Source organism: Micropterus salmoides, unplaced genomic scaffold (genome assembly GCF_014851395.1).
Source record: "Micropterus salmoides isolate LMB-PRFRI ecotype aquatic unplaced genomic scaffold, ASM1485139v1 Ms_hic_scaffold_18, whole genome shotgun sequence".
In the NCBI taxonomy this organism is placed as follows: Eukaryota; Metazoa; Chordata; class Actinopteri; order Centrarchiformes; family Centrarchidae; genus Micropterus; species Micropterus salmoides.
The window spans coordinates 17229794-17245353 of NW_024040928.1; the positions used below are offsets into that span (position 1 = coordinate 17229794).

The 15560-nt window shown below is 39.3% G+C and overlaps 2 protein-coding genes and 2 non-coding genes across 4 annotated transcripts; 2 read left to right on the forward strand and 2 right to left on the reverse strand.

Moving 5' to 3' along the window:
• Nucleotides 1–14: 14 nt before the first annotated feature.
• On the forward strand, nt 15–1273 carry LOC119909550 (general transcription factor IIH subunit 5-like). Its single transcript, XM_038727808.1, has 3 exons — nt 15–129; nt 446–532; nt 701–1273. Exons 2-3 carry the CDS (start codon nt 498–500, stop codon nt 879–881), a joined length of 216 nt encoding a protein of 71 aa, XP_038583736.1. The 5' UTR covers nt 15–129; nt 446–497; the 3' UTR covers nt 882–1273.
• Nucleotides 1274–7799: 6526 nt separating this feature from the next.
• Nucleotides 7800–7963, reverse strand: LOC119909603. Its single transcript, XR_005445491.1, has one exon. It is a non-coding gene; the product is annotated as a U1 spliceosomal RNA (small nuclear RNA).
• Nucleotides 7964–11799: 3836 nt separating this feature from the next.
• Nucleotides 11800–11990, reverse strand: LOC119909606. The gene has a single exon (XR_005445493.1). It is a non-coding gene; the product is annotated as a U2 spliceosomal RNA (small nuclear RNA).
• A 1643-nt stretch (nt 11991–13633) lies between these two features.
• On the forward strand, nt 13634–15560 carry dynlt1b (dynein light chain Tctex-type 1b). The gene is made up of 5 exons (XM_038727007.1): nt 13634–14149; nt 14330–14371; nt 14748–14871; nt 14984–15061; nt 15383–15560. Exons 1-5 carry the CDS (start codon nt 14123–14125, stop codon nt 15451–15453), a joined length of 342 nt encoding a protein of 113 aa, XP_038582935.1. The 5' UTR covers nt 13634–14122; the 3' UTR covers nt 15454–15560.

Consider the following 15560-nt stretch of genomic DNA (forward strand, 5'->3'; position numbering starts at 1 on the left):
AACTATATTTATGCCGCATGCGCTCGTTTTGGATCGCAGAAAATTGTCCCTCTGTAGCCACCGTATGTCACCCCAGTCAGTGCCATTAAACTTTGAAAGGCTAGCACAGGAAACAACCGCAGCTATCAGGTTTGTGAAAGATCGGCCCTTTAACTCTTTCATTTAAATGTAGCCAGGCATGTACATATTTATTGATAGCTTGTTCTGTTCAGTATTTTAAAACTCGCAGTAATTAGCAGAATATCCCCGAGGTTTTCAGCTAACGTAACAAGCTAACCGGGCTCAAATCAAAAGCTAGGTTAGCAATCGTCTCTAAACACTAATGTTAACGTAACTTGACTGTTTGTTTTCTGACGTGACATTACGTATGTCCTGAGTTTACCTGTTACGTTAACTACTCGTGCTTACAGTCCAGAAATTCACATCTTTATTTATTGTGCTGCAGGTTTTGAGGATTTTAATTGGCATCAACTGCCGATTTCTCTTCGCCTGTCAACATGGTCAACGTACACAAAGGTGTCCTTGTTGAATGGTAATGAAACCTATAAATCTGCCCAGAAATGTTTGTATCTAACGTTAAGTCAAGCAATTCTGATGAAAAGTGTGCTGTTAAACAAAATAAAACTCAAATGATGACATGCGCAGATTGTAATGACTTATAAAGTTGTTTCTCTTTGCTCCCGTCTGCGCACTGGACCAGTGATCCTGCCATGAAACAGTTCCTCCTCTATCTAGATGAAAAAATGGCCCTGGGAAAGAAGTTCATCCTCAAGGACCTTGACGATACACACCTCTTCATCCTGGCGGAGGTGGTTCACACCCTTCAGGAGAGAGTTGGCGAGTTGATGGACCAGAATTCATTCCCTTTTACACAAAAATAACACTAAACTTTTTCAAATGACTCTTTGTTGTTGGACTTTGGACTGTTTACGAGTTTGGCTTAATATGAACCTGGTTTGTAATGTTTTAACTACAGACTGAAATGGAGCTATTGTCCGATTTTTGTTACATTGATGTTAAAAAATTAATAAAAAAAAAAAAAGCACATTTTGCTCCTTGGTTGCACAGTGTGTGTGTTGGCTCAATTTGTCTTTTAATTGTGTTCATTATACAATTTGTCAAATGTATTCATGGAGTTGAACAGCAGTGACAACCAGAGAACCAAAATAACCAATTTGTTAAGTGTTTAACCCAGAAATATCACTTAATGTAGGTTTGATGAATGTAATAAATGCCATGTTCTTACTTTTTAATAAATGATTGAAGAATATAATCAGGACGAAGAGATAAATTAACCTTGTGTTCAGGACAGAAATAAGTCCACATTCTTTGATGTTTAGACTAAACACTTAGAAAATTGTTTTCTGTAAATGTTTTTCTACATAATCTAAATAGAATTTCAAAGATTCACCACACTGCTATGAAAATGCAGAAATTCTTGCAGAGAAGCACTTCTGTTTTCTTTTACTTACTTTTTGCCTGTGACAGTCACTTTAAAAGATGCCTACTGTCTCGTAAGAATATATGATTAAAAAACCCACTAAGTGAAATTTTGACTATAACTGAAGAGGTAAAATCAGGTAAATACAGCTGGAAAGTATAACTGAATAACTGTTGCCTCTTTTTGCTGCCTTTTCATTTGATGGAAATCTTTTCTGTAGGTAAATCATTCAATTGTCACATGACCTCCAAAGTACCAGATCATCAGTAACATATGGATTACATTTATTTCACCATATGAATAACAGCCTTACTCATACAACCCTGACTTCAATGTACGGTTTAATGCTTTTCACACACCTGCATGCACAGGGATATTTCCTCAAAGTTTATTTGCACAAGTTGATGCATGGTGTCAACGGAGCAAGACCCAATTCCATCTCCCTGTTCCAAAAATCTATTTACAGTTTTTCTCATTTGCTTTGATACATTTCTCAGATCAGAATTGAAATTTCTCAAATCAAAAAGTACAATGCCTAGACCTGTCAAATATGTGAAAGTAGCCAGAGTCTCTTGGGATCACAGTATTTGTTAAAATTTTACATTTTCCTGAACAGTTTTTCCCACATGGCCTTTGTTGTACTGTATAAGTCCAAGTCTATCCATTTCATAGGCGAGTGACATGTAGAGTTTTTCTTTCTCACTTGAAACATTTTTAAAGTTATTTTTAACTTTTGAAAAACCATCAAAACACCTTCATAGATTGGTCAGTTGCTGAATTTAGTATTAAAATTCTTCCTTTCCTCTAACTGGCCCTGTTCAACCTGTTTCTCTGCTTCTGCCAATGTTATTTTCCTTACTGTTGCCAAAGCCTGGACCGTAGCCTGTGTGAGAAGCACCATAATTTAGCAATTATTGTCCTTGGTCTTCATATGATCTTTATATAAATCTTTGTCAGTTCCCAGTCACAATTAACATTACACTGAGAAGTCATTTAATTCATCTTGTTTATCTGTCCTCTAACATCTGCCATCATTTCAGAGCCTCCTCTTCTTCTCCTGCCCACCAGTTATCCTTATTGTGTACCTACCTTTGCCAGTACCCCATATTACAAAGACTATACTGTACACCTGTACAGTAGCCTAGTCATTTGCCACACTGTGTGTTGTATCTCAAAAGTCACTATTGCTAGAAAGTACTGCTACAACTTTTGGTTGCATTACCAATGTAATGACTGCTACTTAATTCGCATTTTATTGCATGACATAAGTATTTGATACATCAGAAAAGCAGAACTTAAAATTTTGTACAGAAACCTTTGCTTGCAAATACAGAGATCATACATTTCCTGTAGTTCTTGACCAGGTTTGCATACACTGCAGCAGGGCCCACTCCTCCATACAGACCTTCTCCAGATCCTTCAGGTTTCGGGGCTGGCTGGCTAGTTGTTTAGAGACTGGCTAGGCCACTCCAGGACCTTGAGATGCTTCTTACGGAGCCACTCCTTAGTTGCCCTGGCGGTTTGTTTCGGGTCTTTGTCATGCTGGAAGACCCAGCCACAACAACTCTTCAATGCTCTTACTAAGGGAAGGAGGTTGTTGGCAAAGATCTCGCAATACAAGGCCCCATCCATCCTCCCCTCAATACGGTGCAGTCTTCCTGTCCCCTTTGCAGAAAAGCATCCCCAAAGAATGAGTTTCCACCTCCATGCTTCACGGTTGGGATGGTGTTCTTGGGGTTGTACTCATCCTTCTTCTTCCTCCAAACACAGCGTGTGGAGTTTAGACCATAAAGCTCTATTTTTGTCTCATCAGACCACATGACCTTCTCCCATTTCTCCTCTTGATCATCCAGATGGTCATTGGCAAACTTCAGACGGGCCTGGACATGCGCTGGCTTGAGCAGGGGGACCTTGTGTGAGCTGCAGGATTTTAATCCATGACGGCGTAGTGGGTTACTAATGGTTTTCTTTGAGACTGTGGTCCAAGCTCTCTTCAGGTCACTGATCCCTCACCTTCCTCATGATCATTGATGCCCCACGAGGTCAGATCTTGCATGGAGCCCCAGACCGAGGGAGATTGACAGTTGCCTTCTCACCAAGCTGCTTGCCTATTGTCCTGTAGCCCATCCCAGCCTTGTGCAGGTCTACAATTTTATCCCTGATGTCCTTACACAGCTCTCTAGTCTTGGCCATTGTGGCAACATTGGAGTCTGTTTGATTGAGTGTGGACAGGTCTCTTTTATACAGGTAACAAGTTCAAACAGGTGCAGTTAATACAGGTAATGAGTGGAGAACAGGAGGGCTTCTTAAAGGAGAACTAACAGGTCTGTGAGAGCTGGAATTCTTTCTGGTTGGTAGGTGATCAAATACTTACGTCATGCAATAAAATGCAAATTAATTATTTAAAAATCATACAATGTGATTTTCTGGATTTTTGTTTTAGATTCCATTTCTTACAGTTGAAGTGTACCTATGATAGAATAGATTACAGACCTCTACATGCTGTGTAAGTAGGAAAACCTGCAAAATCAGCAGTGTATAAAATACTTGTTCACCCCACTGCATTAATATTGTTTTAAGTACCTATGGCGCTACTAAAACTTCCATGTTTGTCGGAATTTCCTTTTCGTCTTACTGTCTGTCCCTCATTACATTCTGTAAATATCTTTCCCTTTCTTTCTATGTCCTCTTTTTCCTATTCCTACATTACTGTCAGTCAAAGTCAAACGCATAGCCAGTGTTTCACCAAGGATGGAGTTGTAGCAGCGGAGGTGAAGCAAAATTTTTGTCCTCAATATAAAACCCCAACACAACATTGCTCTTTACATGAGTTTTCCCATAGTTTTGTTGTTGGTCATGGTGGTCATGGTTGGGGGTCCTCCCCCAAGAAATGACAAATATGCAATTTCACATCATATTTGGCCATTATTTAACAACCACTTTTTCTGACTCACCTGAAAACTGAAAAATAATTTAATCAGTCTGTACAGGTCAGAGCTGTAGGCTATGCCGGTTTACTCTCAGTTTGTAAATGATGTTCTCAACATCGGACAAGTAGGCAGTAATAAAATACATCTACAAGTTACTTTCTATAAATTAAGCTAATTTTTATTTACATAGCAGCCAAAAGACACAGCCTGCTGTATAAGTCTTCCTGCTCAGCTGCGCAGTCTGAAGGGGAGGGAAGATGTTTGCTAGCGCTAACAGGCTTCACTTTTCCAGGTTGGAAAACAGACAGACTTTTCTTGGTCTTTAGAAGCTGACACACTGTTAACGACACAGTACATTTACTACCAAAATATTGTCCTCCGCTCACGTTCACCGCCACTTTCCGCCACTCGGACAATCAAACGCTCGCTACGCACCTCCCAATTCCTTACAGGAGTTATGCTGCTCTTATAACAGCACCTGTCACGTAGATGTTCTGCATAGATCGAGGAGAGGAAGCTAGCCAAGCATTGAGTGTTGTAGTTTTGCACAGTGTGCGAGTGAAAACACTTGTAGCGCATAGATTAATGATTGTGGGAAATTTTATTAGCGGTGGTTAGGATTCAGCAGTGGCGCACCGCAGCTCCTGACTGCATATAGGGGAAACACTGATAGCTTAAGAGCATTAAGGCTTTCACAACAGTAAGAGGTGCAAAAAATGGAGGATCAGTCGCTCAGCAAGTTAACTTTCCTCTTAACTGCTTAATCAGAAGCTAACTTTGGAAGTTAACTAAGTTAATTGCATAAGTCACTACATGCAAAATGGTTGAACACATTGTCATAATATGTCAAGCATATTTTCTATACATGTCTATTAGATCTTTTTTTTTTTTTTTTTTAAACATGTCCTGAATTGATGAAGATATCTCTTGTGATGTGGATGAGATTCTGTGACCAGGGCCCCGTTTCAGAAGGCAGGATTAGTGATTAGCCTGAGATGAGGGAAACTCTGGGTTTTCTGTTTCAGAGAGCGAGATCAGATAATCCCTAGATCAGTAACTCCGGCAATTGACGCTGAAAAACCGTCAGTTTCTCTCTAACTCCTCCCCTCCTGCAGAGCTTGAGGCAGCTGTCTGACCGTTTCATTTCCTCATTCATTCTGTCAATATCAAAACACATATCTGAACGCATTTACGTCTGCATGTCCGTCTTTAGGTATAACGCTTTGACAGTTGCACTGAAAACACTTGGGATACTGTGGGCTACATTACTGCAGTAATCACTGTTTAAACAGTTTCTGTAACCTAGAAAACTGATCAATCAACAGTAATCGTTCATATTACAGTCGCATTGTTTGGAACATTCCTATCTTTGTTATCATACTGGAGATAATGTGAATATTTTGCGTGAGGATGACTGTGGTGCAGCTGAAACAAATAGGCTTAAATGTAGTTTTAAGTGAGGTTTTCATTATTAGCTGCATATATTCTGAATGTGTTTTGACAGCATTAACAAGATACGAAATTTTTAAGATTTTATTAATGTAAAATAGACTTGAAACCTTTACAATGAGTTTGAACCCATTGACACATTTTCCACTGCTGAATAAATAAATTAATAGGCTAATCTAGGCTCCTGGGCATGACTGTGACTTTGCAATCACAGGTTCATGAGTAAGCTGTGTCTTATATTTGATCTATACCTATTTTCATAATCAGGTAGCCGATTGCCACCAGCATTTAGTCCTGTCAGGTTACAGCTTATTAAATATAGCCTTCCTATTTAAAATGAATATAATGGGCTGTAGGAGAATTCAAGCGCTTTATCATTTATTAAGGAAAGTCCAGTCTGGTAAAGTTCAGTCAACTCTGAGTATGTTGAGCCAGATGGAAGCGCGTGCGTGGGAGGAAAAAAAGCCATCATCAATGGAGCTCCGATACTATGATTTACCATGGCAGCGGGTAAATAAAGGCAGTCTCTATTTTAATCGGGTGGAGCTAGAAATATGAATACTGCCAACAATCGGCTATAAAACACAGGAGTGGAGGAAGGATCGATACGTTAACAATATTACATTTTATACAGTGTTGCTCATTCATTTACCAGACTGGAATTTCCTTAATTAATGATAAAGTGCTGGAAGTCTCCTACAGCCGGTTATTCATTTTAAATAGCTACTGGCCTGTTTATTCAGCTGTAACCTGATTAGACATAGTTTAGGCTACTCATGGACCAGTATAAAGTGACAGTCCGACTCAGTGGGCCTATGGCTATTAATGAATTTTTGCAATGTAAAATGTGTCTAGGTTCAAACTGACCGTGAAGTTTTAGACGTCTGTTACATTAATAAAATCTTGCTCATTTCATATTTTATGAAATGCTGTGAAAACACATTCAGACAATCAGCAGATAATGAAAAACTCACTTTTAAACTACATTTATTTGTATCAGCTGCATCAGTCATATCATCACATCATATCCAGCTGATAACTACGATAGGAATGTTCAATCTGTGCGACTACAATATGAAAGGTTATTGTTCATTGATCAGTTTTATACAGATTACTTTAAACAGTGATTACTGCAGCACCGTAGTGCACAGTAAGTGTTTTGCCTTAATGTCCACAGTCACTGTGATATAAAGGACAGTGTAGCTTATAGATTTTATTCTGTGCTGAGGATAAATTCACGATGTCCAAAGATAACTCTCTTGCCATACATCGATGACAGATTGATCATAAAAGCACCATGTTCAAGATCATGTTTGGGTAAAAAAAAACAACACAAAAAAAAACAGCCTATTTAACCGTGATTTCGATGTTTCTAAAGACGTAACTGTGTTCAAATATGTGCTTTGATATCAACAGTCTGAATGAGGAAATGTCAGACAGCCGCTCAAGCTCTGCAGTAGGGGAGGAGTCAGAGAGAAACTCAGCGTTAGTTGAAGTAAACCTCCTCCCGAGCAGGTTAGGTTCAAAGCGCAAGTTGCTGGGGTTACAGACCTAGAGTTTATCTGAGCTCGCTCTCTGAAACCGAAAACCCAGAGTTTCCCTCATCTCGGGCTCAACTTACTCAGAGTTTTCACTAAGCCTGCTTTCTGAAAGAGGGCTCTGTTCACTTATTTACTTTTCAGAGATACACTAAGGATTTTGAGCAACGGGCTTTTGCAGGTCATCCACTGTGTTGTGCTGTTTTTACGATCTTGTATTGAGAAATGCACTTACTGTTTTGCAAACGTTAAGGATGATTATAGAAATGTACCAAAGCGTCTGAAAAAAACTGCAATATATAGTCACAAGATATGGGATGTATGAGCCAGCAATCAATATCAAACCCTCTGAAGTGCTTCTCTTAAGGGGATCTGTTGAACATCTAATTACTTCAAGCAGCATATCAGCTGTTAAACTTGATTTTTTATTTCACACACTATCAGGGGAGAGCGCGAACGCAGTCCCCCACTACCAGAAATTATGCAGTCGAGATTCCCACATTTGGGGAATTCGCAGAGGTCAGCTCAACCGGAGTGCAATGGTTGAGCCTCGCCCTGGGTGAACCACCTTCTTGATCATGGTATCTCCCCTGCCAGGTAAGTATGAGTTGTACAGGTCAGAGACGAGGGAGTCTTTCACAGACATACCATGCTAACTGACGGGGCTGACCATCTATAAATGAATAAAACCAGTAGCTTTAGGGGGTGTGAGTCTTTAGGACTTTAATAGAAGAAACAGCTCTGTACTAAGGCTAACAAAGATTATTTACATTTTACTTGCTGAATAGTGGTCGTTTTCCCAGCATTCACTGCTGTATTCCCACAACAAAAGCTAACCTAGAATCACCAATTGTATCTATTTTACCTCCAACAAATGAGTTAAAGCCCAACAGCAAGTTCAAGTGAGCCAGAGTTAAAGCGTACTGCAATCAAAAGTAGTTGGATCCACATTTAAAATTCAGAGGAAAGAATAAAAAACACACAAAACACACATGTTGGTTTTCTCACATTACAGCCACTTCCTGTTTCTTTGTTTAATGCTGGTGGACAACTGACTTTCCTGGTGCTGCCACCTACTGCTTTGGCGTGTGAACAATGCTGGCTGGTTATCAAAATAGGATTTTACAGTTTTTTTGGATTGCTTACACACTAAAATTAAAAGTAGTACACTATTAGCAAAACCTTACACTCAAGAAGCAAAACATCAGCCCATATTTGCACAACTATAAGCACATTGTCAACCTCACACTTCTTGCAAAACTCTACACACAGTGATTTGCAAAACACTAAACACACTTAACATACATTACACACAAAAATCTATCATGAAGTCACTTCCTTGCAATACCAAAGCACTGACTGTCAAATTACCGCACCGTCCAACCAATTGGTTCAACACAGTCATCAGGTGTGCAAACACTTGTTTGCTTAATTGTAGACACACCAATCAGGTGTATAAGCTCTATAAAAAGCAGCAGGTGAGTTCATCGGTCTTCAAGCACAATGGAAAGAGTCAGAGAAAGAGTAAGATGAGGAGGAGGACAAGGGGGAGGACAAGGGGGAGGACAAGGAGGAGAAGGAATCAACAGAGGAAGAGGAGGACAAGAAGGTGCTCAAAGAGGACCGAATCTGACAAATGAGATCCGTGCAACACTGGTTGACCACGTTGTCAACCACGGCCTGATGCTGAGGGAGGCTGGACTGCGAGTACAGCCAAATCTAAGCCGATACACAGTGGCAAGTGTGATAAGAACATTTCGACTGGAAAATAGGTATTGTAAAAATATCATCATATCAAAAACATCTGCACAGTTTCAGTAACTGCTTACAGTACTGTATTCTATGCACGATCAGCACTTCTGTTACCTTTTCCTGTGAAATTACTGTACTATTGTTACTACTGTTTTTACTTTTCTACATAGGATTGAGGGTCAGGAACGACAAGGGGGAAGGCCTCCTATGTTCACAGAACAGCAAGAGAGGGAGATGGTAAACATGGTTTTGGTAGGGCTGGGCGATATGGCCTAAAAATAAAATCTCCGATTTTATTTACTTTAATTCAATTTACGATTTTTTCCGATTTCCCCCCCTACTTAAGGAAAGCAATAAGGTTTGTTGGTCAGTGCGGCTTTGTTCATCGCGGAGAGACTGGCATTTTTCATATTCGGCTGGATGTCTCTGTTTCAGGTGTTGGAATAGGTTTGTGGTGCTGCTGCCTTTCACTGCGATAGGCTTTAGGCAAATGTTGCAGCGTGGTGTCTGTGTTCCACATCTGTCGCAGCAAACCCATACCAGTTCCAAACAACAGATGACTTTATTCCTTTCTTGGGAACAAACTTCCCGCTCTCACCGGTAGCCATTTTGTCGCTTGCTGTTGCTGTTTAGTGTATGATGTTGTCGCTATGGGAAACGAACACTACGGAAACCCCGGGGAGCCAAAAATGTGCTATTACACAAAAACTCGATTTACTTATTTTTTAAATCGCCCGCAACAAAAAATTCGAATTAATTCATTCAATCGATTTTTCGCCCAGGCCTAGGTTTTGGCCAACAATGCTATAACACTCAATCAGCTCCAAGCTAACATTGTCAATAACCACGCCAGTTTCAACGATATCCATCAGGTCTCAACATCAACACTGGCACGCATCCTAAAAAAAAACATATTCAAATGAAGCAAATTTATCGAGTGCCTTTCAAGCGCAATTCTGAAAGGGTGAAACGACTGCGGCATGATTATGCAGAGGTATGTATTCACTTTAGCAGCGTGATCTTGCATACGGTCTCATAATCTTTTACTGTACTGTAATATGTATACTAGATCTACACTGAACAACACAATTTTGCCTGACACTGTTCTTCAGAGAGTTTTACGAATGGATGGAGAGGAGATCCAGCATGAGTTCATTTACGTAGATGAGGCTGGGTTCAACCTGACGAGAACACGAAGGAGGGGAAGAAACATCATTGGCCACAGGGCTATAGTCAATGTCCCAGGGCAACGTGGGGGTAATATAACACTCTGTGCAGTCATTACACAGAATGGGGTCCTCCACCGCCAGCTAGGCGAAGAGACAATGTCTAGTTTTTTGTTGTTGTTTTTTTTTTACAATAAACTTACAGTACAATATGTAAAGTGACATTTTGTTACAGTATTATGACTCTCCATGTCAACATTTTGGGCGTGTTGAGAAATAAATGAGTTTCTTCAGTCTGCAACATTCGTCTTGTGTAGTGTTTGGTGAATTTACATTATATTTGTACTTTGTTGATGGTAGCCTACTCTAATCATAGGGAAGTAGAAGTGCTAAAAGTGTTTTAGGTTTATCACAGCAGAGTGTAACTCATGCAAACAGAGTATAGTAATGTGAGACGTGTGTGTTTCATATGGTAACAAAGTGTGGTTTTTAAACAGAAGTGTATAGTTTTTACAAGAGCGTTTAATTATGCAAAGGATCTGTAGTGTTTTGCTATTTGGGTGTGTGGTTGTGCTAATTGTATGTAGTGTTTTGAAAATCGTGCTTAAGCAATCCAAAAAAAACTGTTGTCTAAGATGTTGTCTAGTGCAACACAATACAGTTCAACAACATTTATATATAACAGAATGTTTGTCTCTGTACAGCAAGAAAAGCATTTAGATCACTGAAATAAAGTGCACATGAATTCTGAGTTTGTCAGGCCGTGAGACCACACTGGAGGAAACTCTGCAGTCACACAGGCTGAATATCTCAATGACTGAGTCGATCCGCAATGCACAGGTTTGATTGGCTGACTACCATCACGTGACCAGTGCCATAAAGGTTATAAAAGCTGCGCCAGTTAAAATGGAAACACTCCAGAATGCCACAATGACTTGTATCACCAGCAGCTCACATTAGACTTAATAAATATTCAATCCAATCAATCAGTATGAGGACTTAAAAATAAATGGCTGTTGTGAAAAAGGGTAGTGAACACCAGGGCTGAACAATTAATCAAAATCTTATCAAAATTGCAATATGGCCTAATGCAATGTTTTAATCGTAGGAGGTGCAATATTTATCAAAGGCAAAATGTTTGTCATAATACCATTTTAAATGAAATATCATGTGACAAAGATGTCCTGCCCTACACATCATATTCTACAGACTTAACATTTTGTTTGGTACAGATCCTTGCAAAAATCACCCATAATCATTTAAATGTTTTTGAACTACATATTTTTTATAAAATTGTTCAGCCCTAAACAGATTTCCCTTTGCAATTTTTCTCCCTCAACAGTTACATTTTCTTTTAATTGCACAATTGCATGAATTTAAACATGTCACCACTTTCCAGCCTCCTGCTCTCAAATAAAAAAAAAATGACACTGCTGTTAATCCCAACATCAAGCTCCAACCTCCACATATTAATTAACCAAAAGAACATTAAAGAAGTAATACCATTATTTTTCTACATAGAGAGGAGGTGCACCGTTCCTGGAGATACTGCAATACCAGGTCGATGCGCGGAGTGGACGGAGCAAGCCCCTATTCCATCTCCCTGTTCCAAAAATCAATTTAATATATGGTCCCCGGATAGGGGACGTATCAGATATTAAACTGATAAGAACAGATACTACACTTGATCTTAGCCAAAAGGCCGAGAAGCGATGTCGATTACTCAGCAAAGTGGGAGCGTCATTCTCCTCACTGCGAGTCTCACTCAGGGTTGCACATAATTTCAATGTATACAAAAAACAAACCAACAACGTGTAAAAGTGCAGTTTGATGTATTGTGACTAATTGGCGCCAAAATTCACGTACGATTTAACACTTTATTTAGGGAACATTATGATAGTGAATGCGGGTTACTACTATTTCTGGTCGCGTGACGTCCCACTGACCAATAAGCTATCACTACGAGGAGTACAACTTAAGATCCCATTTATTCTTGTAATAACGGCATAATTGTTTGTTTTTAGCTAAAATATAAAACTAACATTAAGTTTAACTATTTCTAATAACATGATCGTGTGTGTGTGTGTGTGTGTGTGTGTGTGTGGATAAGAAGACGTTTAACTTTGAGAGCTAGGCTTCACAAAAATAAATTGAGCGCTGTCTCCCTCTGGTGAAGGAAACTACGAAGGAAACTGCGACTTCAACCGCTCGTAACCCATATACTTTGCATTGCACTTGAGTCCACACTTCAATATTGGCACTACCCATGATAATCTGAGCAAAAGTGTTTAAAATCAATCAAAACATCACAGTGGTGGTAAACAAATACAATAACGCCCCTGACAGACCCAGTGCATCAAGCTAGCAGCAGAACTGTTTCAACTTCCGGTATTTTAGTTTTCAAAATAAACACTGTAATGGTAACGATGTCTATATTTCGATGTGGTGGCAAAACCAGTATCTATGAATAAGTTAAACGTGTTAAGTATGTATGAATAAGTTAAACATGTAGACATTCTCGATAAAAAAAAAAATTCAAAATGTGGGAGTAACGCTTAACTGTGCAAACTTCAAGTGATTTTTACATTTTGCGCGAACTTCAACGTGAACGCGAACTTCTAGACCGCACTCAAAGCGCCATGCAAGCGAACGGCCGTTTCGACACAAGCATGCTGTCTCTCTGCCCCTCTCCCTCCTGTCTTCTTCGCCAAAATGTATCCAATAAAAGCGTCCCCTCTCACACCAAGCAACAATTAGAAACCGTAAGTGTATTTCAGCAGAACCATGAAACATAGTTAAATTAATAGCAACGTTGTAACTCACGTAATAAAAGTTTCACCCGATTGACTGTAAGGTGTGTGCTTCATTCGACGGTAAATTAGCTAACTTGTGATTAGTTACCACCAACTGCTAAAGCAAAACGACTTTAACTAACTACTAACAAAATAACGAGTAACGTTTTAACGTCAGCGTTACATTTCTACAAACACATCTCGCACCTTCCATCTACACGGCCCGCTCACTTTAGCTAGCACAGTTAGCCTAGCACTTAGCGGTTAAGTTAGCATACAGTGTGTGGTTAGCATACATACAACCGTTCAGTTAATACATTTTTACGACATGCAAACGCTATAACATAACCTTGGACAGTATACGTAAAGCCAAAAGACTGCGTGGGATATCAATAAAACAGAAGAGTAACGTTAGAGAAGAGCTGGTTAGTAAAACCTACCTGAAAGCGTCATCTAGACAGCGAATAACCGCAAGTGTGAAACTGCGTCACCTTTTCTACAGGTGACCAGGTGTGACACCAAAATGTGTGACCTATCAGATTCTGTGACCCAAATGGGAAGTTAAGCGCCAGAGGCTTTGTTGACGATTTGATTTTTGGTGTTACACCTGCAGTGGGCACATTTGACAACCATCTAAACCAATCAACAAGTAAAAATACCAAACATTTTAATGGATATTGCATACTTTTCTTTGTTTGACAAAAGCCTGCTGCGTGATTTTTGCCTTGTCTATCTCTGGTACGTTAAGTTAACTATTGGGCGCTTGTCATTATTTTGAGAAGTTACCGTTAAGTAAAACGATTAATTATTTTAGCTCGATTTATGACCATTAGTTATGTTATGTTTTATCTTGGAGAATTTGGCACACAACTACTTACCACAAGCAGACATAGCTCAGAGCGCCGATGAGCCGAGCTGTAAAGGGATTCATGTTAACGTAGTTAAAATTAGGTTTTCAAGCGTAAAGACAACATCTTTATTCTGAAGAAATACCGGAAGTCTTGTTCCTGGTTATCCTGTTCATTTTACATTGGAGGCAGTAACGTTAGTAAACATGGACGAGTTCCATACAGAAGATGAGGTGAGTTTGATACCTACTATAAGTTATTACATGTACGTTACATAGAAATAGCACTCAGATAACGTTAGTACCACACAATTTGAACTTTTAAAGTTTTTCTAAGGTTGGTTAGAAAGTGGTAAGGCGAGCAGCGATGTCGGCTGGCTAGCTTAAATAACACTCTTGTTTCTCACCTAACAGACTGGATTCGTCGTTGAAGAAGTGAGCAAAATAATTAAAGAGGTAAGCAAAAGACAGCCTTGATGATGCCTGTCTGTTTATCCACAGAGTTTAGATTTTATCGGCTCATTACTACAGCTAGCTAGCAGCATTGTGCTTAGCGACCTGTTGGTTGCTAAGGACACTGTAACGGTTGTTAGGCACCTTCCATACAACATATGATTTACAACCGTATTACAAAGACTTTTAAGTACAGTTTTATATTATATGTTGTTGGTTAAGCTGTGATATATGATGCGGAATACAAAGTAATTGATTTATAACATATACTGTACGATACATGAGGCAGATTGACTTGTATTAGCATTACAATGTATAACGTTACCATTGAGTGGGTTTATCAGTTTTCAACCAAACACCACTTTTTTTGTCTCTAAAGTCAGTAGAAGCAGCAATAGGAGGAAATGCCTACCAGCACAGCAGAGTGAACCAGTGGACCGCCAGCGTAGTGGAGCAGTGCCTCAGTCAACTCAGCAAGCTAGGGAAGTCTTTCAAATATATTGGTATGTACACTGCTGCCTCAGTCATATTAACTAGTGAAGCAGTTCTATTCTCATTGTTCTTGGGCTCTGAAGTTGATATTAAAAGACAATGTGTGTTTGTATTTTCCCACAGTAACCTGTATCATCATGCAGAAAAATGGAGCAGGTCTGCAAACAGCCAGCGCATGCTTCTGGGAAAACTCTACTGATGGTAACTTTACATGCAGCTTTTGAAAAATCTATTATGTGTTGTATGAGTGGTACTATAAGTTATGTTTTCAAGACCACAGTTTGCATGACTATCATGTATGATTAGAGAAAGCACCAAAAGCAGTAGAGATGTGAATTTGTAATGCCTTCTCTTCTGTCACCAACTATCAGTGTGCTCTTGAGCAAGGCAGCCATCTTAAAATAAACGCTTCATTCAAGCTTTTGAGTGGTCAGCGGCCAGAAACTTGTAGGATTTTGTCACTGGCTTTAATGTGGAAGTGGAAATACTGTGATTTAATTTATTGTTTATTACACCCAACAGGAAGTTGTGCAGTGAGATGGGAGAACAAGTCCATGTACTGTATTGTCAATGTTTTTGGGCTGGGCATCTGAATCAACTACTTGTACCTGAAGTGTTTGAAATGTATACTATTATTATTACATATTTGAGAACCAGTATGTTATGATAGCTATATATTAAATAAACTGTTGTTTTTTTT

Coding starts and splice junctions, on each gene's coding strand:
- LOC119909550 (XM_038727808.1), top strand. CDS start 498: ATGGTCAACGTACACAAAGGTGTCCTTGTTGAATG. Junction 533..700: donor AAAGGTGTCCTTGTTGAATG/GTAATGAAACCT, acceptor GCACTGGACCAG/TGATCCTGCCATGAAACAGT.
- dynlt1b (XM_038727007.1), top strand. CDS start 14,123: ATGGACGAGTTCCATACAGAAGATGAG. Junction 14,372..14,747: donor TGAGCAAAATAATTAAAGAG/GTAAGCAAAAGA, acceptor TTGTCTCTAAAG/TCAGTAGAAGCAGCAATAGG. Junction 15,062..15,382: donor CTGGGAAAACTCTACTGATG/GTAACTTTACAT, acceptor TACACCCAACAG/GAAGTTGTGCAGTGAGATGG.